At 30.1% G+C, this 17426-nt stretch overlaps 1 protein-coding gene and 1 long non-coding RNA gene across 2 annotated transcripts in view; one reads left to right on the top strand and one right to left on the bottom strand.

Moving 5' to 3' along the window:
* Positions 1 to 17426, bottom strand: part of LOC142326695 (uncharacterized) — a 181192-nt gene that overhangs the window by 90967 nt on the left and 72799 nt on the right. The gene's annotated exons all lie outside the window — the stretch shown is intronic.
* Positions 3797 to 16890, top strand: LOC142326243 (uncharacterized). Its single transcript, XM_075368555.1, has 6 exons — positions 3797 to 3956; positions 6864 to 7388; positions 10606 to 10653; positions 12836 to 12959; positions 14312 to 14432; positions 16739 to 16890. The coding sequence occupies exons 1-6, from the start codon at positions 3901 to 3903 to the stop codon at positions 16768 to 16770; spliced, it is 906 nt and encodes a 301-aa protein (XP_075224670.1). The 5' UTR covers positions 3797 to 3900; the 3' UTR covers positions 16771 to 16890.

Raw genomic sequence — 17426 nt, 5'->3', positions numbered from 1 at the left:
TATCTAGTGATATTTCCATGTAAACCATATACTCCATGTAAACCACATATGGTTTACATGGAGTGGTTTCCATGTGTGTTAATCTCAATACTGCTACATATATATTTTTCCTCATAATATTCTCACAAGAAAGATATATTTGTATATACGCAAATATAACAAACAAAAGAAGACTTAAAACAGCGATTTTAAGAAATAATTCTGTTTTGAATTGCTTTGTTGGTAAATTGGATTTCCAGTTTTCTTAAGCTATTCGCCTGCTAAAATGAAAAAATGCGTGTTTGTCTTGTAGATAAACGTTTATTGTACAAAAGAAAAGCTCTCGTAAGACGACGGTTCATGTGAAAAGAGACTAATTTTTTAATCTCATGGAAGTGTAAATATTTAACTGATAACATTCAAATACGTGGATGATGTTTGAGTAACCCCTAACATTTTGGATCTTTTTTGTTAAAAGTATAACCAATAAGATTAGTAAAGTCAGTTATACAGAAGTATTTTCATTATAAAGTAGATGAAATTGCAAAATTAAAAAATTATGTCGTGTTGCGTCTTCCTACATACCATTGCAATTTTAACCCATAGATTTGATATGGGCACAAGTCAAAGGTTACATTGGGAGAAAGACCACAACATTTAAGTAAATGCGATGTAAAAAATTTGTTGTTAGAAGGTATTACTAGAATAGATAGATGTAAATGCATGGAAAAATTGTATAAATATATAATTAAAGAAGAAAAAAATAAAGGGAAGCGAAGTTTCCCTTTATTTTATAGTTTTCCCTTTTTATTTTTATTTTTTTATTGTCTTTTGGGTGAAAATATTATTGAAGATATTGTGACAAATTTGGGAGACTATGACAATAGTTCAACAGCCAGTAGCTTATCGGGTATTGAAGAAATACATTGTAACAAATATATATATTTTTTGTTTTTCTTCATGAAAGTTTAATATAGCGGTAACAAACTTTCTTATAATTTTTATTTTTAATATAAATATGCCTTTTTATCAAAATTTTCTAATTTTTGTATTATCAGTTATTTTTATTAATTTTTATGTAAATAGTAAAGAGAAGATTTTTTCTTCGATGGATTGCGGTAAATTAAATTAAATTAGAATCATCATACTGTTATGTTTTGGTTTGCTGCACGTTTTCGTAAGACAAATTATAGAGATTCCTGCCTATTCCAACTCCAACCTTTTGTGGTACAGCCACTTCCCCGACGTCATTATTAACTCTATTATAATAATAGTAGCCCTCACCACACCGTAGGCCGTTCATTATTTTTTTACTTTATTAACATTAAATTAATAATTAGATATCTTAGTTCAATTAATTATGAAGCTTTTACAATATTTCACGCAGCCCCAATGAAGAGGCCGCAGCTCCCCGAGCTCCGCGGTTCACAGTTTGGGAATCACTACCTTGGGGTGTGAATATTCCAGATTTAAAAAACACTAGGTGCGTGATTTTTTTTTGACTGATAACCATAGTTTCGTTATATATAACAATATTCTATCCCGAAAAAAAATACATTCAATCTTCTTTTGTGTACAATTATTACGTTCTTTTAGTTTCAAAATAAGACTTTTTGACAATTTATTACATCTAGTAGCAGTAGCAGTAGCAGTAGGAGTAGTAATAGTAGCAGTAGTAAGTCTTCAGTTCGTATATGTTTACTCTACACATGTTTAAATTTCTTGTTAAATAAGACGTGTTGCATCCATTTATTTCAACAGGAACATATGTTATACCAATTGATTTGGATTTTTCGGCGGAAGAACAAACTTACATCATATTAACTATAAGTCCTACCAACAATCCTTTATCCTATGAAAGCAGAAGATAACGATGACCATCGGAAGACAGCGACGAAGAATTGAGAAGAAATCCCATTATCGTCCGTCGGAGATAACGAAGAGGACCTGTAATGCACTTTTCATGGCTCACAGGTCTTTCAGGGTTACAGTTATAAATATTTACTAAAAAATGTCACGGTGCCTGGCAAAAAGAAGAATGAAGCACAAACAACATCCTAGAGAGCGTACTCGCTGATTTAAGAACAAGGATAAGATGAAGAAAAAGATGAATCTAAAAAGCCTAGATCACCATTCTTTCTTCCTTTATCATCTTGCAATTATCCGCTTACCGACAGCACGTAACTACCTCTTTGAAGAAAGTGGATTGCACCCTCCAAAAACTAGGGCCTCATCAGGAGCATTCCTGCTAAGCCTACAGCGGACTGACTGAAGCGGAATCGCGTCGGGAGAAAGGTACTACATAATTTGTTAATCTCCCAAGGAATAACACAAGTCAAAAACATTTCAAAACCCGATCTACAAAGGTCCGAATCCCTTCAATCGAACTACAACTCCGTCTATCTTAAAATAAAAATAAATAACGGCTATTAAATAATGCAAAACCTGCCCGTTAATTAGAAATAGGTAGGCTTTCTAATTAAGGGACCGATGTCCAGACTCTGTGAAAAGTAGGGGGATCATATTTTTTTGAGTCGCTTGCACTACTACTATGCCTAGGAGAACGTTAAACAAATTCGGTTAAAAATATGAAATGAATAAAAATAAATAAATATTTTTCGATTTTGAGGGGAAGGGGAATTTTCACATAAATTTTTTTAAAGGTAAGATAAGCACGCACGCATGTACTAAGCTTAATATAAAGTGGAGTTATGTTTGCAAAATTTTGAGAAAACTGACCCCCAACCTTTTACCAACAAATTGCTCCATATTTAGCATAAATATCTGTGCCAAATTTCATTAAAATCGGTTTATCCAGTCAAACGTTATTAAGCATCAAACGCCAATATACGTATGTACGAACATTTCCCCTTGTTTTTTTTTTTGGGTGGGGGAGTTCCTACGTCATGAATCGTCAAGAGATGTAAAAAAAAAAACTCCACCCATTTGTAAATTGATTACCATATTTTCCTTCTTGCAGCAGAGCTCTAGAGCTATGATGCCAGGAAAATAAAAGTAATGAAAAATGATTAATAATCTGAAAAGCATTATTTTGGTGTAGTAAACTTGTTATTAATACGAAATAATAATTAAATATTTTATTTATTACAATAACATTGAAATTCGTACTTTTTAAGAAAATCTAAGTACGCACGAATTTTTAGAACAATTCATTAGATTATGTATTATATAAACAGTAAAATGAAATTATTTCTAATTAGAAAAATGTAAACAAGAAAGTGTTGAAGCGAAGTCTGGGTAAATATTTGCAGCTTTGTTGGGTATACGTAGATGACGAATGATGTCATCAAATTTATATTTCTACTTAACTTCTAGCATCTGATATTAACCCACGCCTCTCGGTCAAGAATAACAAAGTGCTATAACACTCGCCACAACAATCTCGAAGCGAAATAATTATAAGATTCCAAGAACGAAATAACCAGTATAATAATTACTAATACTACAAAAGTGAAACAAGGAAAAGACAGCTATAATCATTAAAGTTTCCTCTGTTTGTTTTGTTTTATTTATTTTTTTATTTTTTAATTACAAAGAATTACTCGCTTGAATAAGTAACTGTGACTAAATTAATATTAAACTATACGAGTGACCTATAGAGAGTATTTTGGTTGATGACTGTACGGGTTTGTTCCTTGTCTCTCCTGTAAAGCATATCCCTCTCTTCTAAGAAATAACGATGAAGTCGAAAAGTTCACTACTAACAATGATGAATGAACGCATTCATTAAAAATAAAGGATCTAAATGACGTCCATAGGAACGTACACAGCATGTATATATACACACATGTATTAAAATACATATATATACACACACCAATATTCTGCAAAGGATTCAGTACCGCTGAAGAAGCAGATAGAACAAGATACTGTAATTTTATGTTGTTAAAATAATCTGCCATGAGGCTTTTGTATTTTCTTCTAGTCGTATGCACAACTGCCTTACTTCTAAATGAGTAAGTAATACATATAAATATATATATATAATTTTTTTTTATTACAATTACTATACATTAAAATGATCGTTTGTAAAAAAAAAAAATTATTCGTTTTGTGGACATTATTTCAATTTTTTTAACTAAATATTTTAACAATTTCAAGTTTATTTTTTTAAGAATTCTGATACTCATATATTAAATAGATTGAACTAAAGAGCAGCATCTTTTGATCACTTTTAATTAAAAAAACATCCAATATAAAATCTTATTAAACAAAATTGATGATTTTATTTGACTGATTGTTACGCGAGCCATATCATTCACATACTGTCAGTCAGCTATTTAATAAATAATGAATGTACGTAGAGATAGACGGAAGTTTTTTTTACAATTATATAAGATACTGAAAAGAGAATTTGATTTTTCTGCTTAGTTATTTTGATAATTCTTGTTATATTATAGGTCTTTTATATTTAAATTTGTAATTATATTAGAAATTTCTATAAAACATCCGGATGGATAGTGCATCCGAATGGGATATAGTTAACAGGATAAATAGATATTTCAGAAACTGTGAATCAGTTCCGTTCAGAATAATAAGAAAATAATAATCTCCGATATTTAAGGCTTTATTATTATTCGATAAAAATTATGTTATACATAATAAATATAATGTATGGAATATCTTTCATGTAACATCCAGAAATGTTTGTTGGATTAATTATTTTTACCAAATAGAATTTAAAAAAAAAAATCCCATTAAGTGCAGATTAAAATTTATCCATTATTTTCTTCTTCTTTTTTCGTTATGGCCGCCTAAGGACCACCTAACAATTATTTCCTTCTTTTTTGTTGTTTCCTTATCTTCCAGTTCTTTCGTCTTTTCAGTTCGCGTTTTTCCTTTCCTCGAATCATTTTGTTCCAATTCTCTTATCCTTCCTTCTTTGGAATCCTTCAATTTTACGTACTTACCTATGAAACACATCTTTTTCTGTTATTTCACACTCTTTTATGTTGTTTCTTCTAAATATTTTTTTGATTTCTTGGATCCAGATTGTTGTTAACTTCATTTTCCAAAGGTACTTGAAAATTTGTTTCGTTAACCTGTCTAATTAAGGCAATTCATTCTATATAAGTACCCAAACAAATTCATTTAATCTTCTTTTTCTAATTGTTTCTGGAATTTTTCTGCGATTTTATATATATTTCATCATTACTTCTTATTTTTCCAGCCCTCACTGATTATTAGTGAATCCAATATTTTCCTAATAATTCAAATTTATCAATCTATAATTAAGTGAAAGGCATTCACAAGCATATTTATTACTTTATTATGTTTTTCTTTGCAATAAATATAAGTTTCTACTACCAATTTTTTTTCCACAGCATTAGGCGAAATCAGTTGATAAAAATTTCACAACCACAAAATTTAAAACCCATTTAATTCTTTACGATATTATTAGTACGTACTTTTTTCAAATAAGAGAGCGTGGTATTCATATGAAAAAAAAATTGTTTTATTTTTTTACATAACCTTTAACGAATACTTCTTTTTTTTAAAGGAAAATTGAAGCCTAACAGAATTTTAAGCTATTCTATAAATAAGAATCTTATGCAAAAAGTTCTTTTAGAAAAAATATAAACTATTCATACTTATTTTAATAATCACATTGAAAAGTTATTAATAACGACGGAAACTAATAACCAAAACAATCATTAATTTAAGTAATGTACGTAAAATTTGGATAAATATAGTTAAGATAAATAACTGCATTTTAATTTTCGGTTTAGTATGTAATTAAATTAATATTTATATATATATATATATATTTGACTGGCTGATGAATTAATTCTCCATACAAGCTTCTTAGAAACTTGTACGTGAGAATATAAAAATGTAAATATGTATAATATGAAAAATGCCATGCCTTACCGGGCTTCGAACTTTGTACCTTTTAGATGAAAGACCAAAATGCTACCTACTTTAGTATTTTATTATGAAATAAATCATTATAAAGCATAACTCAACACTTAATTAAAGTTTATTTTCCTTTTTATTATTAAACTCACTATTACCGAGTAATTACAAAAAAAAATGTTTATAAAAAGTTTACAACACAATTGATTATTAAACGAATTGTTTACAAAAAAGGGAAACATAATAATGCCGAATCGATTATTTACTTGGATAAATATTTAAAGAAAAAAAAAATCACATCAGAAGACTATTCAGAATAACAAAAACCTCAATCTCTAACTACAAACCTGTTATTTAACAAAATATCATTAAAAAAAAATTAATTTATTCAACAGATTTGTAAAACAACTAGGAATAAAATTACTTTTTCAAAAGAAATACTTCGACGTATAAAGTGTAATGACAAAGAATAATGTTTACGCTAACTTCATAAATTTTCTTACATTTTTAAAATTAACATAAATATATTCGTAATATTATGAAAAATTATTTATATTTATTACCATCAAATGTTATCGGTAATAAGCGATAATCACAAAAAGTAATTCTGGCTTCTTATTTCGCTAAATTCCAAACATTTTTTTGAACCTATCTTTATAATAGCAAAATAGGAATGAATTTATTGTAAATAACTGAAATCAATAAAATAAGACCGTTATTTTTCAATATGGTAAATACTTTCTCTTTTGAACTTTCTTCCTTTCAAGGATAAAAAAAAAAGAAAAATGCATTTTTACTCAAAATAATTCTACAATATCGACAAAAGACAACTACCAAAGCTCTATTGTTCAGAAGTTCTTGCTACTCTAAGACAGAATAAATTAATCTATATATATTAATTAAAAGAAATTTAACAACTTAGGTGCCATCATGTTTCTTACATCGATTATAATAACACGAATTATATCATATTTATTGTAAATATAATACGTAAATATTTGTTACAGAACAAACGCCTACAACGGGGAGGAGTACAGCACATGTATCAGACAACTTCGAAATGACATCAGGCATCAAAATCAAATAAGAAGAAGCAAAATGCAAGAATGCAAAACGTTACAAGAAAACGGTAGGACAGATGAACCGGTATACGGAAGAGAACAAAATCCGGAAGAAAGGCCAGTACAGCCGTCACAAATCGATGAAAACAGACGCAGGTTAGAACAACCTGCACAACACTCATGGGATAGATCGACAGAGGCTCCTCGACGATCATATTTTGATGAAGAAAGACAAAGACAAGAACTAGAATTTAGAAGACGGGAAGAACAGAGACGTAAACAGGAAGAAGACGCTCGAAGATGGGAAGATCAAAAACGTAGACTGCAAGAAATACAAAGGCAGGAAGAAGCTACTCGAAGATGGGAGGAACAGAAACGCAGACAGGAAGAAGAAGAAAGAGAATTAAGAAACAGACACAGAGGAGAAGAAGCAACAACTTTTACACCTTTTTCGGCTGGAGAATATGTTCCGTAAGTTTTGAAAATTATTTGTTAATTTTATTTATATCCATAGATAAATATTTATAGTACATTTTATTTTTAATTTGTATTTTTACAGTATATTTATTTCATTTTCTTACATACAGATAAATGTTTCGTTGTAAAATTATTTTTTTAGGTAATTTCATAAGAAAGCTACCTATTGTAACGGGTACCATGATTCGACTTCCGGAAAATTTCGACATTTGTTCGCGTTTCACATCCGCCAGATCCCAAAACCACTCTAACTTAAAAAGTTTATATATATATATATATATATATATATATATATATATATATATTCCACTTTCTTGTGGACACGATAACTGCCGTAATTTTTCACCAATAACTTCCAAATGGATTCATAAAATATAAAGACCCAAAATCTCAGTCGAGTTCGTTAATGGGCAAAATCGGATCATGGGGGAGCTTATTCGAAAAACAAAATATCGCTATAACTTTCTTATTAAGTAAAATATCGAATTCGGTTAAAGTTCCTACTATTCTTCGGATAAGGGCCTAAAAATTATCTAAGTAAAGTTTTTTGGTATCACCAACCATTGACCCAGGGGTGTAAAAAATGGGGTATCGAAGACAAAAAAAAATCATACCTCCGTTAACAGGCATAGTATCGAATCTGTTTAAAGTAGTCGTTATTTCTCTAACCATTACCTAAAACTTTAGTCTGAAACAATTTTTGATATGACCAACCCTTACGGCAGCAAGGGATGACCAAAATGTTTCTGGAATTATAAGAAAATGGGGCTTGTATGCTAAACATGGGAAACTTTTTTTCACACGCAACCATTGTCTATTGAGTAAATTTGAAGTTTTTCATAACTTTAAGGTGGAAATATATTTTATCCCCTACGTAGCACCGTTGAAATCTACCTCCGCCTACCGGCGTGCCGAAAAGGATTTTTTTAGGAGTTTTTGGAGACTGCCTTGATTATATTATGTATTTTATATATATATATATATATATATATATATATATATATATATATATATATATATGAATTATTATTATCTAAGTATTACTTTTATCTAAGTGTGAACAATTTACAATTATAAACTGTATGGTATAAAATATAATTAGTTACTTAAAATTAAAAAGTCTTGCAAAATATTTTTAACTGATGATGACGCGAGTAAAACCCTCTATTTTAAAATTTCTTGAGATTTTTAAAAAATCTCAACATTTCCGGTAACGAAGTGATAAAAACTAAAAACAGGTAAAATCTAATTAACAGCGTAGAATCTTTTTATAAATATAATCATAGCTATTTTATTAGTTCTTAAATAAAATATATTCAATATATTAATACTTTAGATCTATGTCTCAGTTTCCGTTATAACTGTTGCTTTCTCTGAAAGTAATGGTAATCAGCAGATAGCAATTCCCTACGTTGAATAACGTCTTTTAAGCCGTTAAGGTAAACACGAAAAAAGTTTTCCTAAAATATACATATATCGTCCGCTACTTTTCTAAAATAATTACAAAGAAAATTTTCGCTTAGCTTTTTGTGAGAACTTTGAGAGGTGGAGGCACCCCATTTACGAGCGGCTAAGCAGTGTCGAGCACGCTAACAGGTTCCGCCAATTATAAACAAGGGCGTATGTATACCTGTGTACTACCGACTACCGACCACCCCTGGCTACCCCCTTACTGGGACTGCTCATAAAAACATTTCATCAGAAGAAGGGGAAACCACCCACACACAGTCATAACAATCCAACAATGTTGTTACACAACACTACTGGAAGCAACACATACAGCACGTCAAATACATACGCCGATAAAAACACACAAAAACCTGCAGAAAACAGGACATGCTACTAATATCCACAACACCCACACAGCCGTCAAGACAAAAATCTTAAATAGTCACACCACTTACCAGTAGCCACAATCAGACGCACGAGCAGAGTGTCTCCGGCCTCATCGCACCCAGGCAACCCCCACACGTACTAGGGGGCCACCTAGGCACTTAGCCGAGGACCTGTCCGCCTCGCGCCCTCCGGCACCATTCTCCTCTACAGAACTCCACATATAATTGGAGCTTCCTCATGACCGTCCTCAAGAATCTTTCTACGGTCTTCCACTGTGCCACACCTTGTAATAGGACTCGTAGGGTATCTTCAGGGCTTTTTGTGAGAACTGGCCGTTATGATTCAGATCAGTAGGCAAACATCTATGACCCAACGGGTTGGTCTACTGGTAAACGCGTCTTTTCAAATCAACTGATTTCGAAGTCGAGAGTTCCAGTTTCAAATCCTAGTAAAGGCAGCTAAAAGTAGCTGCCTTTACTATTATTATTATTATTCACGCATATGAATAATAGATCGTGCATATCGGTGTTCTTTGGTGGTTGGATTTCAATTAACCACACATCTCAGGAACGGTCTAACTGAGACTGTACAAGACTACAATTCATTTACACTCATACATATCATCCTCATTCTTCCTCTGAAGGAATACCTGACGGTGATTCCCAAAGGCTAAAGAAAAAAAAAGGCTAACATCTATGAGAACGTCGTAGTTTTCTAGGAATCAGTTATATTCTAAAATCACCTCTGCTCTTTTATATAATATCGACAAGTTTATAGTTTTAGATTATTAGCAAGTAAAAAAAAAGTGAAGTATCAGGTCACAGAAACATGTTAAATTCCCGTGTGACGCAGCTTCAACAGCAATGAAGCAAAGTGTATGTCAAGCGATGATGAATCTATTATTAATAAGTAAATATAAGTCAGATAAATATTATTCGAACAAGCAACATGACTTCACAAAAATGACTGCTCTAACTTGCTGTAAAGATAAAATATTTTTATAAATTAAAAATATAAATATTTATCACTGTACAGTAAAAGTGAAGGAAATCAAGACAATCTGATTTTAAAGTACAGATTTTCTTAACAAATGTTTACGATTTCTAATTCAATAAAAGCAATTAAAAAATACATTATTACAAATTGGATGACCATCCGTACCAAGTTTTAACCTGTTCTTAATTTAAGTGTTGAAAATAAACAAAATGAAAACATCATTCCGTTGTAATCGGCAGTAGCTTCATGAATGTTAACGTAATGAGCAATAATATACGTGTATTTAGTCTTACAGATTTATTTTAAAGTACAGAGTTAATTTTGAACAATATGTATCTTTTATTTAAAGGAATAATAATAATAATAATTTTGTTTTCAGGAATGTGAAGGTACCAAAATTCCCACCAGGTTTTCCATTTCCACCAAAGTAAGTACAATATAACAATTATAATACTGTAAAAAATCTTATTTACACCACTAAAATCAACAAAATTCGATTCTTTAGCCTAATGATCTTACAAAGGAATAGGAATAACTAAGGCCGAAGAGCATGCATATTTTATTATATTTAAGGACTGAGCCAAATTATGTTTCTTATACCGGGTCGCAACAGTAATATTCAGTTACTGTGAAATTTTCGACAAAAATTATATTTCAATTTCGTAATTTTGTTAAACTTATTATTAATAATATAACGCTGAGTTAAAGCAGTGCACGTAACATATTGTTTAACTACAGAAAGGAGTACTACATTTCTCGGTTGATTTGCATTAAATACCTTTATCTTTCATGTAGCGTTGATGTATTTAAAGGAACTGGTTTAAAGAAACCAGTCAAGAGTTACTTTTGTCTGAGAATAATGACGTTCACTATACAGCTAACCCCTGTAGTGAAGAGAATGAAAGTCTCGCTTATAGAGCTGAATTTCAAATTAACAATGGTTTGCTGACATGCAACTGCATATTTTATTCGGTAAGAAGAGATCGTGAAACCACTTCACTCCTCACTTCCCAAGTAATCATGGTTATTGTTGAGAATGCTACGTCATTTTGTGGAGCGACTTACAAAATGACAAATCATCTACAACGTTATTTTTATGGTCTTTAAGAAACATACTACATATATGTAGTACGTTCATCCACATATCGTAACATTGTAATATAGATACAATGCTACGATGATCGATACTTATAATTTGAATTTTTGTAATATTTGTAATAGAAAAAGCAAAAAATGTATGCAAGGTTTTTCAAAAAATAAAAAAATATTTACAATTTAATTTATGCAAAATAACAGTTAACGAGACTGTTATTTATAGAAAAGTTTGTAAAATCGAAAAAATTGTACAATAAATATTAATTTAAAGTAAACGTTATAAAAATTAAACCCCGAGTCTGAATTAGTTTTGATCTAAATCAAATTTCTTCAAAAGCTACCGTTGGAAACATTGTGTATTGTCCGATTGAGTGTTTCTACGGTGTTTAGATTTATTTGATTTTCAAATAATTTTGTTGTTCGTGGTAATTGGAATTAGATAAATGATTTAAAATGAGTTACTTCATTTAGCTTTTTTTGAAATCGGTGTCTGTATAATTCGTAGTTGCACATTTATAGGGACCTTATCAGAATACTGAAATCATTTTAAGCGAACAATTAATAAGTACAATCAATAAGCTACAAGATAAAACTTATTTAAAAATATTCTCCATTTTTTAAACACTTTTTACATTAAAGTAAAACACTTTTTTGTAGTTTTAAAAACTACAGAAGATAAATTTCTAAACAAATTTCTAGATTTTCCAAATTCCGAATTTAAAGGGTTAAAATGGATTTCTAGAATTTTTGTTTGAAACCAGACTATTTTTTAATTTCTCAGTAACTTCTTTTTTGCTTTGTGTACTCTTCGTGAGAATATCTAAAAAAAATTCTAGATTTTTTTGAAATTCGAGCTTGAAAGGGGTGAAGAAAAATAAAAAAAACATTGAACAATGATTGCAAATTTTACCGATTTCCGACAATACTGAACGAGATATTCTGTATATGTGGGTTTGCAAATATCTAAAAACCACTTTCGAGTTTTTTTTTTAATTTTGATTTTTTAAGTGGTGCGACGATGTACTGAACAGCGGCTCAACCAACACGGCCACTGCCATTGTATTGCCGCGCGACTCCGGTTACTTGATTAAAAAACATAAAAAAAAAAATGACCGCAACGAGAAACGCAAGTAACCATATTATATCATACCTGTCGCGGGTAAAGCCGCGACGGGTATGTTACTATACTTGTATATATATAAATATATTTACACACCGATTCGTCGAACCATTTCTGTATATTTCGTAAGAAGGACTCTCTACATCATTTGTATCTTATAGATGTTGGATTAAAATGACTAATACGGACGTCATTAATAACCAAATGACTGACAAAATTTAATTAAAAATTATATTAAATGTTGCATAAATATATAAAATTTGTTTAATCAATTTTATTACCTATTTATTAATAAAATATTTATAAAGTATATGATAAATATGTAATTCATAAAATTAAAAAAAAAACTTATATTTATTCTCACAAAACTAATTAGAAAAACTTTTTTTCACAGGTGCGATAGGATACCCGATGTTCCAGGGCTGGAATTCCCTGAAGGTATATCTTCAGGATATACAGCAAGCCGAGTCACGACTACAACAACGCATGAAACATTCCTTTGCAGCGATCCTCGATACGTAAGTACAGAAAACTTATAAACTAACAAAATTGATAACAATAACATATCACTTAATATTTTCGAGAGGAAAAAAGAAACTTCCATAAAAAAAAGGTAATTTTCACGATACAATCTGTTTTTTTTAAAATGTATCCGTTGTTTAAAATGTATCTGTTTTTTATACGTCATTTCTAGATAAAAACTTTACATTTTATAGAAAAAAATTAAAATTAAGCTAATAAATCAAATTATAACAACTTGTGTTCAAAACTTATTAAATTAAAACGAGGTTATCTCTTAAACTAGGAGGAAAAAACCAAACCTTGACTTGGAGAATGGAAAATAACTGGAAAATTGCTGGACCTTAACGTACTAAGATAAATGAGAAAAGATTAATTATTAGGCAATTAATAGGGAAATTATGTATGAATGAATATTTTGGCATGACTTTTGAGATTAAATTCGAGTTATTATTAAGTACAAAAAGGATTCTTTATATATTCCTTTCCAGGATATCAGCGACATCCAGAAAATAGCAAACAGAGCTACTCTGAAAGCATTAATTTACGATAATTCAAATCGATATATAATTCAATCGATCCAAATCGATTGGCAATTAAACCTTATGGATTTTGCTAGATTTTCGAATACTTACCGCAGATAAAAGCTCAAAGAAATAAACTCGACTTGGAATAACAGACCTTCAAAAGTACCTCATCAACTTGGCGAAAGATTTTATTTTTCATTTCTTTAAGAACTTAGCCGTATATGGCTGACTGGAATCTATGTTCTTATTAATAGAATAACGAATATATTGTTATTAGTAATCATCAGCGTATAAACCGTCAATTATCAGCGTATAACCGAAGTACTTCGGTTTCAAAATTTTATCCTAGTAGACTGTATCTCTTAAAGGGTCAACAACTCTGATATAATGATGTTACACATAATATATATATGTGAAAGTTTGCGGCAAGTAGGTCTGTCCGTTTGCAACAACATCACGAAAGAACCAACCAACCGATTGCTTTTCAAATTTTCTTCAGGATACAATCGTGTTATACCAGGGAAGGTTTTAAGCTATACATCGAGGGCCTTGCCTCCTTGGATGAAGTTGTAAATTTTTCCTCGTCAACAGTCTGTGTAGTTGAGTTAATTATAGCTATTATTGTTCTGTTTTTTGCGATTCGAGTATTTGTAAAATCTGTATACCTTAATTGTAATTTATTTATTAGTATTCTCACAATCATGAGGATAACAAACACAGTAGGGTTCGGACGTCTGGATGATCAGCAAATTTGTAATACATTAAACTGTATTTAATTTTTTTCTTATGCAAAATGTACATAATTTTTTTAATTATTTTTGTAGCATGAAGAATTTTACATGGCAAAAACTACTCTAACTACAGATTCCGAAGATGGAGTTCTACAAAACAGCAACAATTCGAACGCCAACTATTATTACCAAAATAGACAACCATTTGATTGGAGTAAGTAAATTAAGGTCAACTATTTTAATTTTTTATAAATTTTAGGATAAATATTTTCTCTAAAACAATCCATTAAACACTCAATTATACGGCGATAGGTCGAATTTTGTTTTGTCCAATAGTGGGTTATAAAAATAAATCTTCTTTGATGAGGTGGAACACAAAAACTCGTTTCTGTCACTCCACATACTATCTTTTACGTTATCATGGATCACTGTCCATTTTTTCCAGTTTGTTTTTAATTTGTTGAATCTAGCGAACTCTAGCCTGACCCTTTCTTAAGTTCCTTCGAAAATCATTGAAACGCCTTAGCAATCAATCGATCACCTCTCATTTTCATTAAATTCCAATACTACAGAGGCTGCTTCTTTTAAGTGAATATCGCTACTGCGCCCGGTCATGTTTATATACATATGTATGTATAAATATCAATAAATGACTTAACAATTAATAATAAATATTGTTGAATATTCATTAAGATTATTCCGTTGTAGAATAGACAACGGTTTGTTTTGACCACTCAGGTATGTAAGGATTTATTAAAACTGGATTGCAAAACCAACTCTTTGCAGCCGTCGCGACGTGACCACGCGTTGATTAAAATCTAGTATTGTAATTGTGATTCAATCTAGTACTGTGAAACACGTCTTGCTTTTCAGTATGCCGCTTAAGCGTTAAAATATGCAAGTTTTCCATTATCACTGCTAGATTTCTGGGTACAGTTTTCTTTTAAATAGGTTTTTTTTTTAATTTTCTCACTAAATCTTTCATAAATTTTGATTAAAAGATATTAAGAAGAAATGATATAATTAAGTTTATTTATTTATATGAGGAAGGACAAACCAGTGACACTGGACATTACAACTATTTCTTATAACAGTCTGAACACTGTACTAGAAATGCTTAACAGTCTTAATCCTGGTATCGCGAACCTGAAATAATGGAACGTAAAAAAAAAATTATGATCGCACTATTGTCACGAGATCCAGACTAGATTCAAGGAAGTAAAATATTGAATAATTATTTATCAAATTACCAGATAACCAAAGTAAAAAATGTATTCCATTTTGTTAAATTGGAAAAGAAATTAGTATTATAAATTTCCACGGCGCATCTTCCACTTCCAATTTAAAACGGCAAAGTTTGCTTCTCTTGTCACAGAGTCTTCTTAAAAGTTTGTCCTTTAATCTTAGCCAGCCTCCGTAGCGCGAGTAATAACGTCTCGGCTTTCATCCGAAGGTCCCAGGTTCGAATCGTGGTCAGGTATGGTTTTCATCCGCTACAAAAATTACATTTCATATCCCTACCCACAAGCTTCGAGTTTCTGTACACCGTTTCAATTACACTTTCTGATTATCTTAAGAGATTTGGTATGTAATTATTTTTTGTAGTTCGTATGTAATTAATCATTTTAAATTTGATTAGTAAAAATGTTCATTTTTCTCTCTAGAAATATATTATTGCGGTATAGCATACAAAGACATACATGCACGGCTAGTTCCTTATTCAAATTTCTTTCAAAAGTTTTATAATGTTAGATATTAATATTAATGGTTTATTAGAAATTAAAATTGAACTGGTATCTTTGAATGGATACTACGTCCTTCTGGCAAATGTAGAATCCGGAATATCAAAGCCGGAATAAAAAATAATTTAGTTTTTCAAGAAAATTACTTTCAAGAAAATCACTTTTTAAAAAATTTTCTATTTATGCATGACTAAAAGAAAAGCGTAGGGCACGCTTTCATATACAATTACTTTACAACTCGCGTGCGCCCCACGTTTTTCTTTTTAATTATGCATAAACAGAATTTTTTTTTAATAGTAATTTTTTTGAAAACAAAACTATTTTTTACTTTTTAGAACGAACTGTTTTTAAAATTAAAAAAAAAAAATTTGTTTAATTTTCTACTTTTTATTCATAATTAAGTCATGAGTCATTCTATATGTATATAAGTTGTAGTCTCATTCAATGCATATACATCAGCTTTCTTCCACCAGATGTTGCCCTCACTTCCGACAAATTATATAAAAAGTTTCTATATGTAAATTATAGAAATTAACAATGGAATATTGTATTGACACCCGACTTACGTCCTTGTGAAAAATTTCACTATAGTATCACGTCGGGAACTGAGTTTTTTAACGTTGCAAAATTTGAGGGCACGAATGAGCCATTAGTTACAAGAAAGTATGTAAAAATAACGTTTTACTGTACTATCTAATAATAAATTAATAGGTATGAATTAATTATTTAATTCTGCAAATTATATCCCGTATGAAGAAAATGATTTTATTTGTTTCAGGTCCAGACGTAAGAGTGGAATCACCTTATTAAGAAGTATAATTAGATGAATATCTAACAAAAATAATGCCAAAAAGTAATATTTTAAATAAACGATAATTTACTATTAATTTACTACTATATATTTTTAGAATTAAAGAATGTATTAGAATACATGTGTTAATCTCATTGAATAAAAGAAAACCGTCAACCACAAAACAATTTACCTTAAAAATGTTTCTAAAAAATAATGAGGTTTTTTTTATATAATAAATATAATTCATACAGGACTCGCTTCGCTTGCCCGACCATCCAGCCAGGATGGATTGGGCAAGGGTCCATCTGGACCCTCGACGCGTTCATATCGTCATGTTTGTGAGCACATAAAGTATTTTGTTTATATTCATTAAAGAAAAAAAGAATAGAATTTCACTTAATTATATCTCTGCTGCCATGGTGACAGAAATAAAATGAAATAAAAGATTAACACATTTACATATTATATATATATATATATATATCGTTTATATCAAGAAGCACGGTGCTTCTATATTTATTTATTTTTATACAAAATTCAAAAAACTTACGTCTACAATAGTTTTTCAACAAAATGTAAAAAATAATAAGAATAATAAATGTTAATGTAAAAAGCGTAATTGTTTATAGTACACAATTTAGTATAGTTATTAGCAATTTTTACCGCTAGATGT

Source organism: Lycorma delicatula, chromosome 6 (genome assembly GCF_047948215.1).
Source record: "Lycorma delicatula isolate Av1 chromosome 6, ASM4794821v1, whole genome shotgun sequence".
Classification (NCBI taxonomy): Eukaryota; Metazoa; Arthropoda; class Insecta; order Hemiptera; family Fulgoridae; genus Lycorma; species Lycorma delicatula.
The sequence above is the reverse complement of the archived record's forward strand: the minus strand, read 5'-3'. Positions and strand labels throughout refer to the sequence as shown.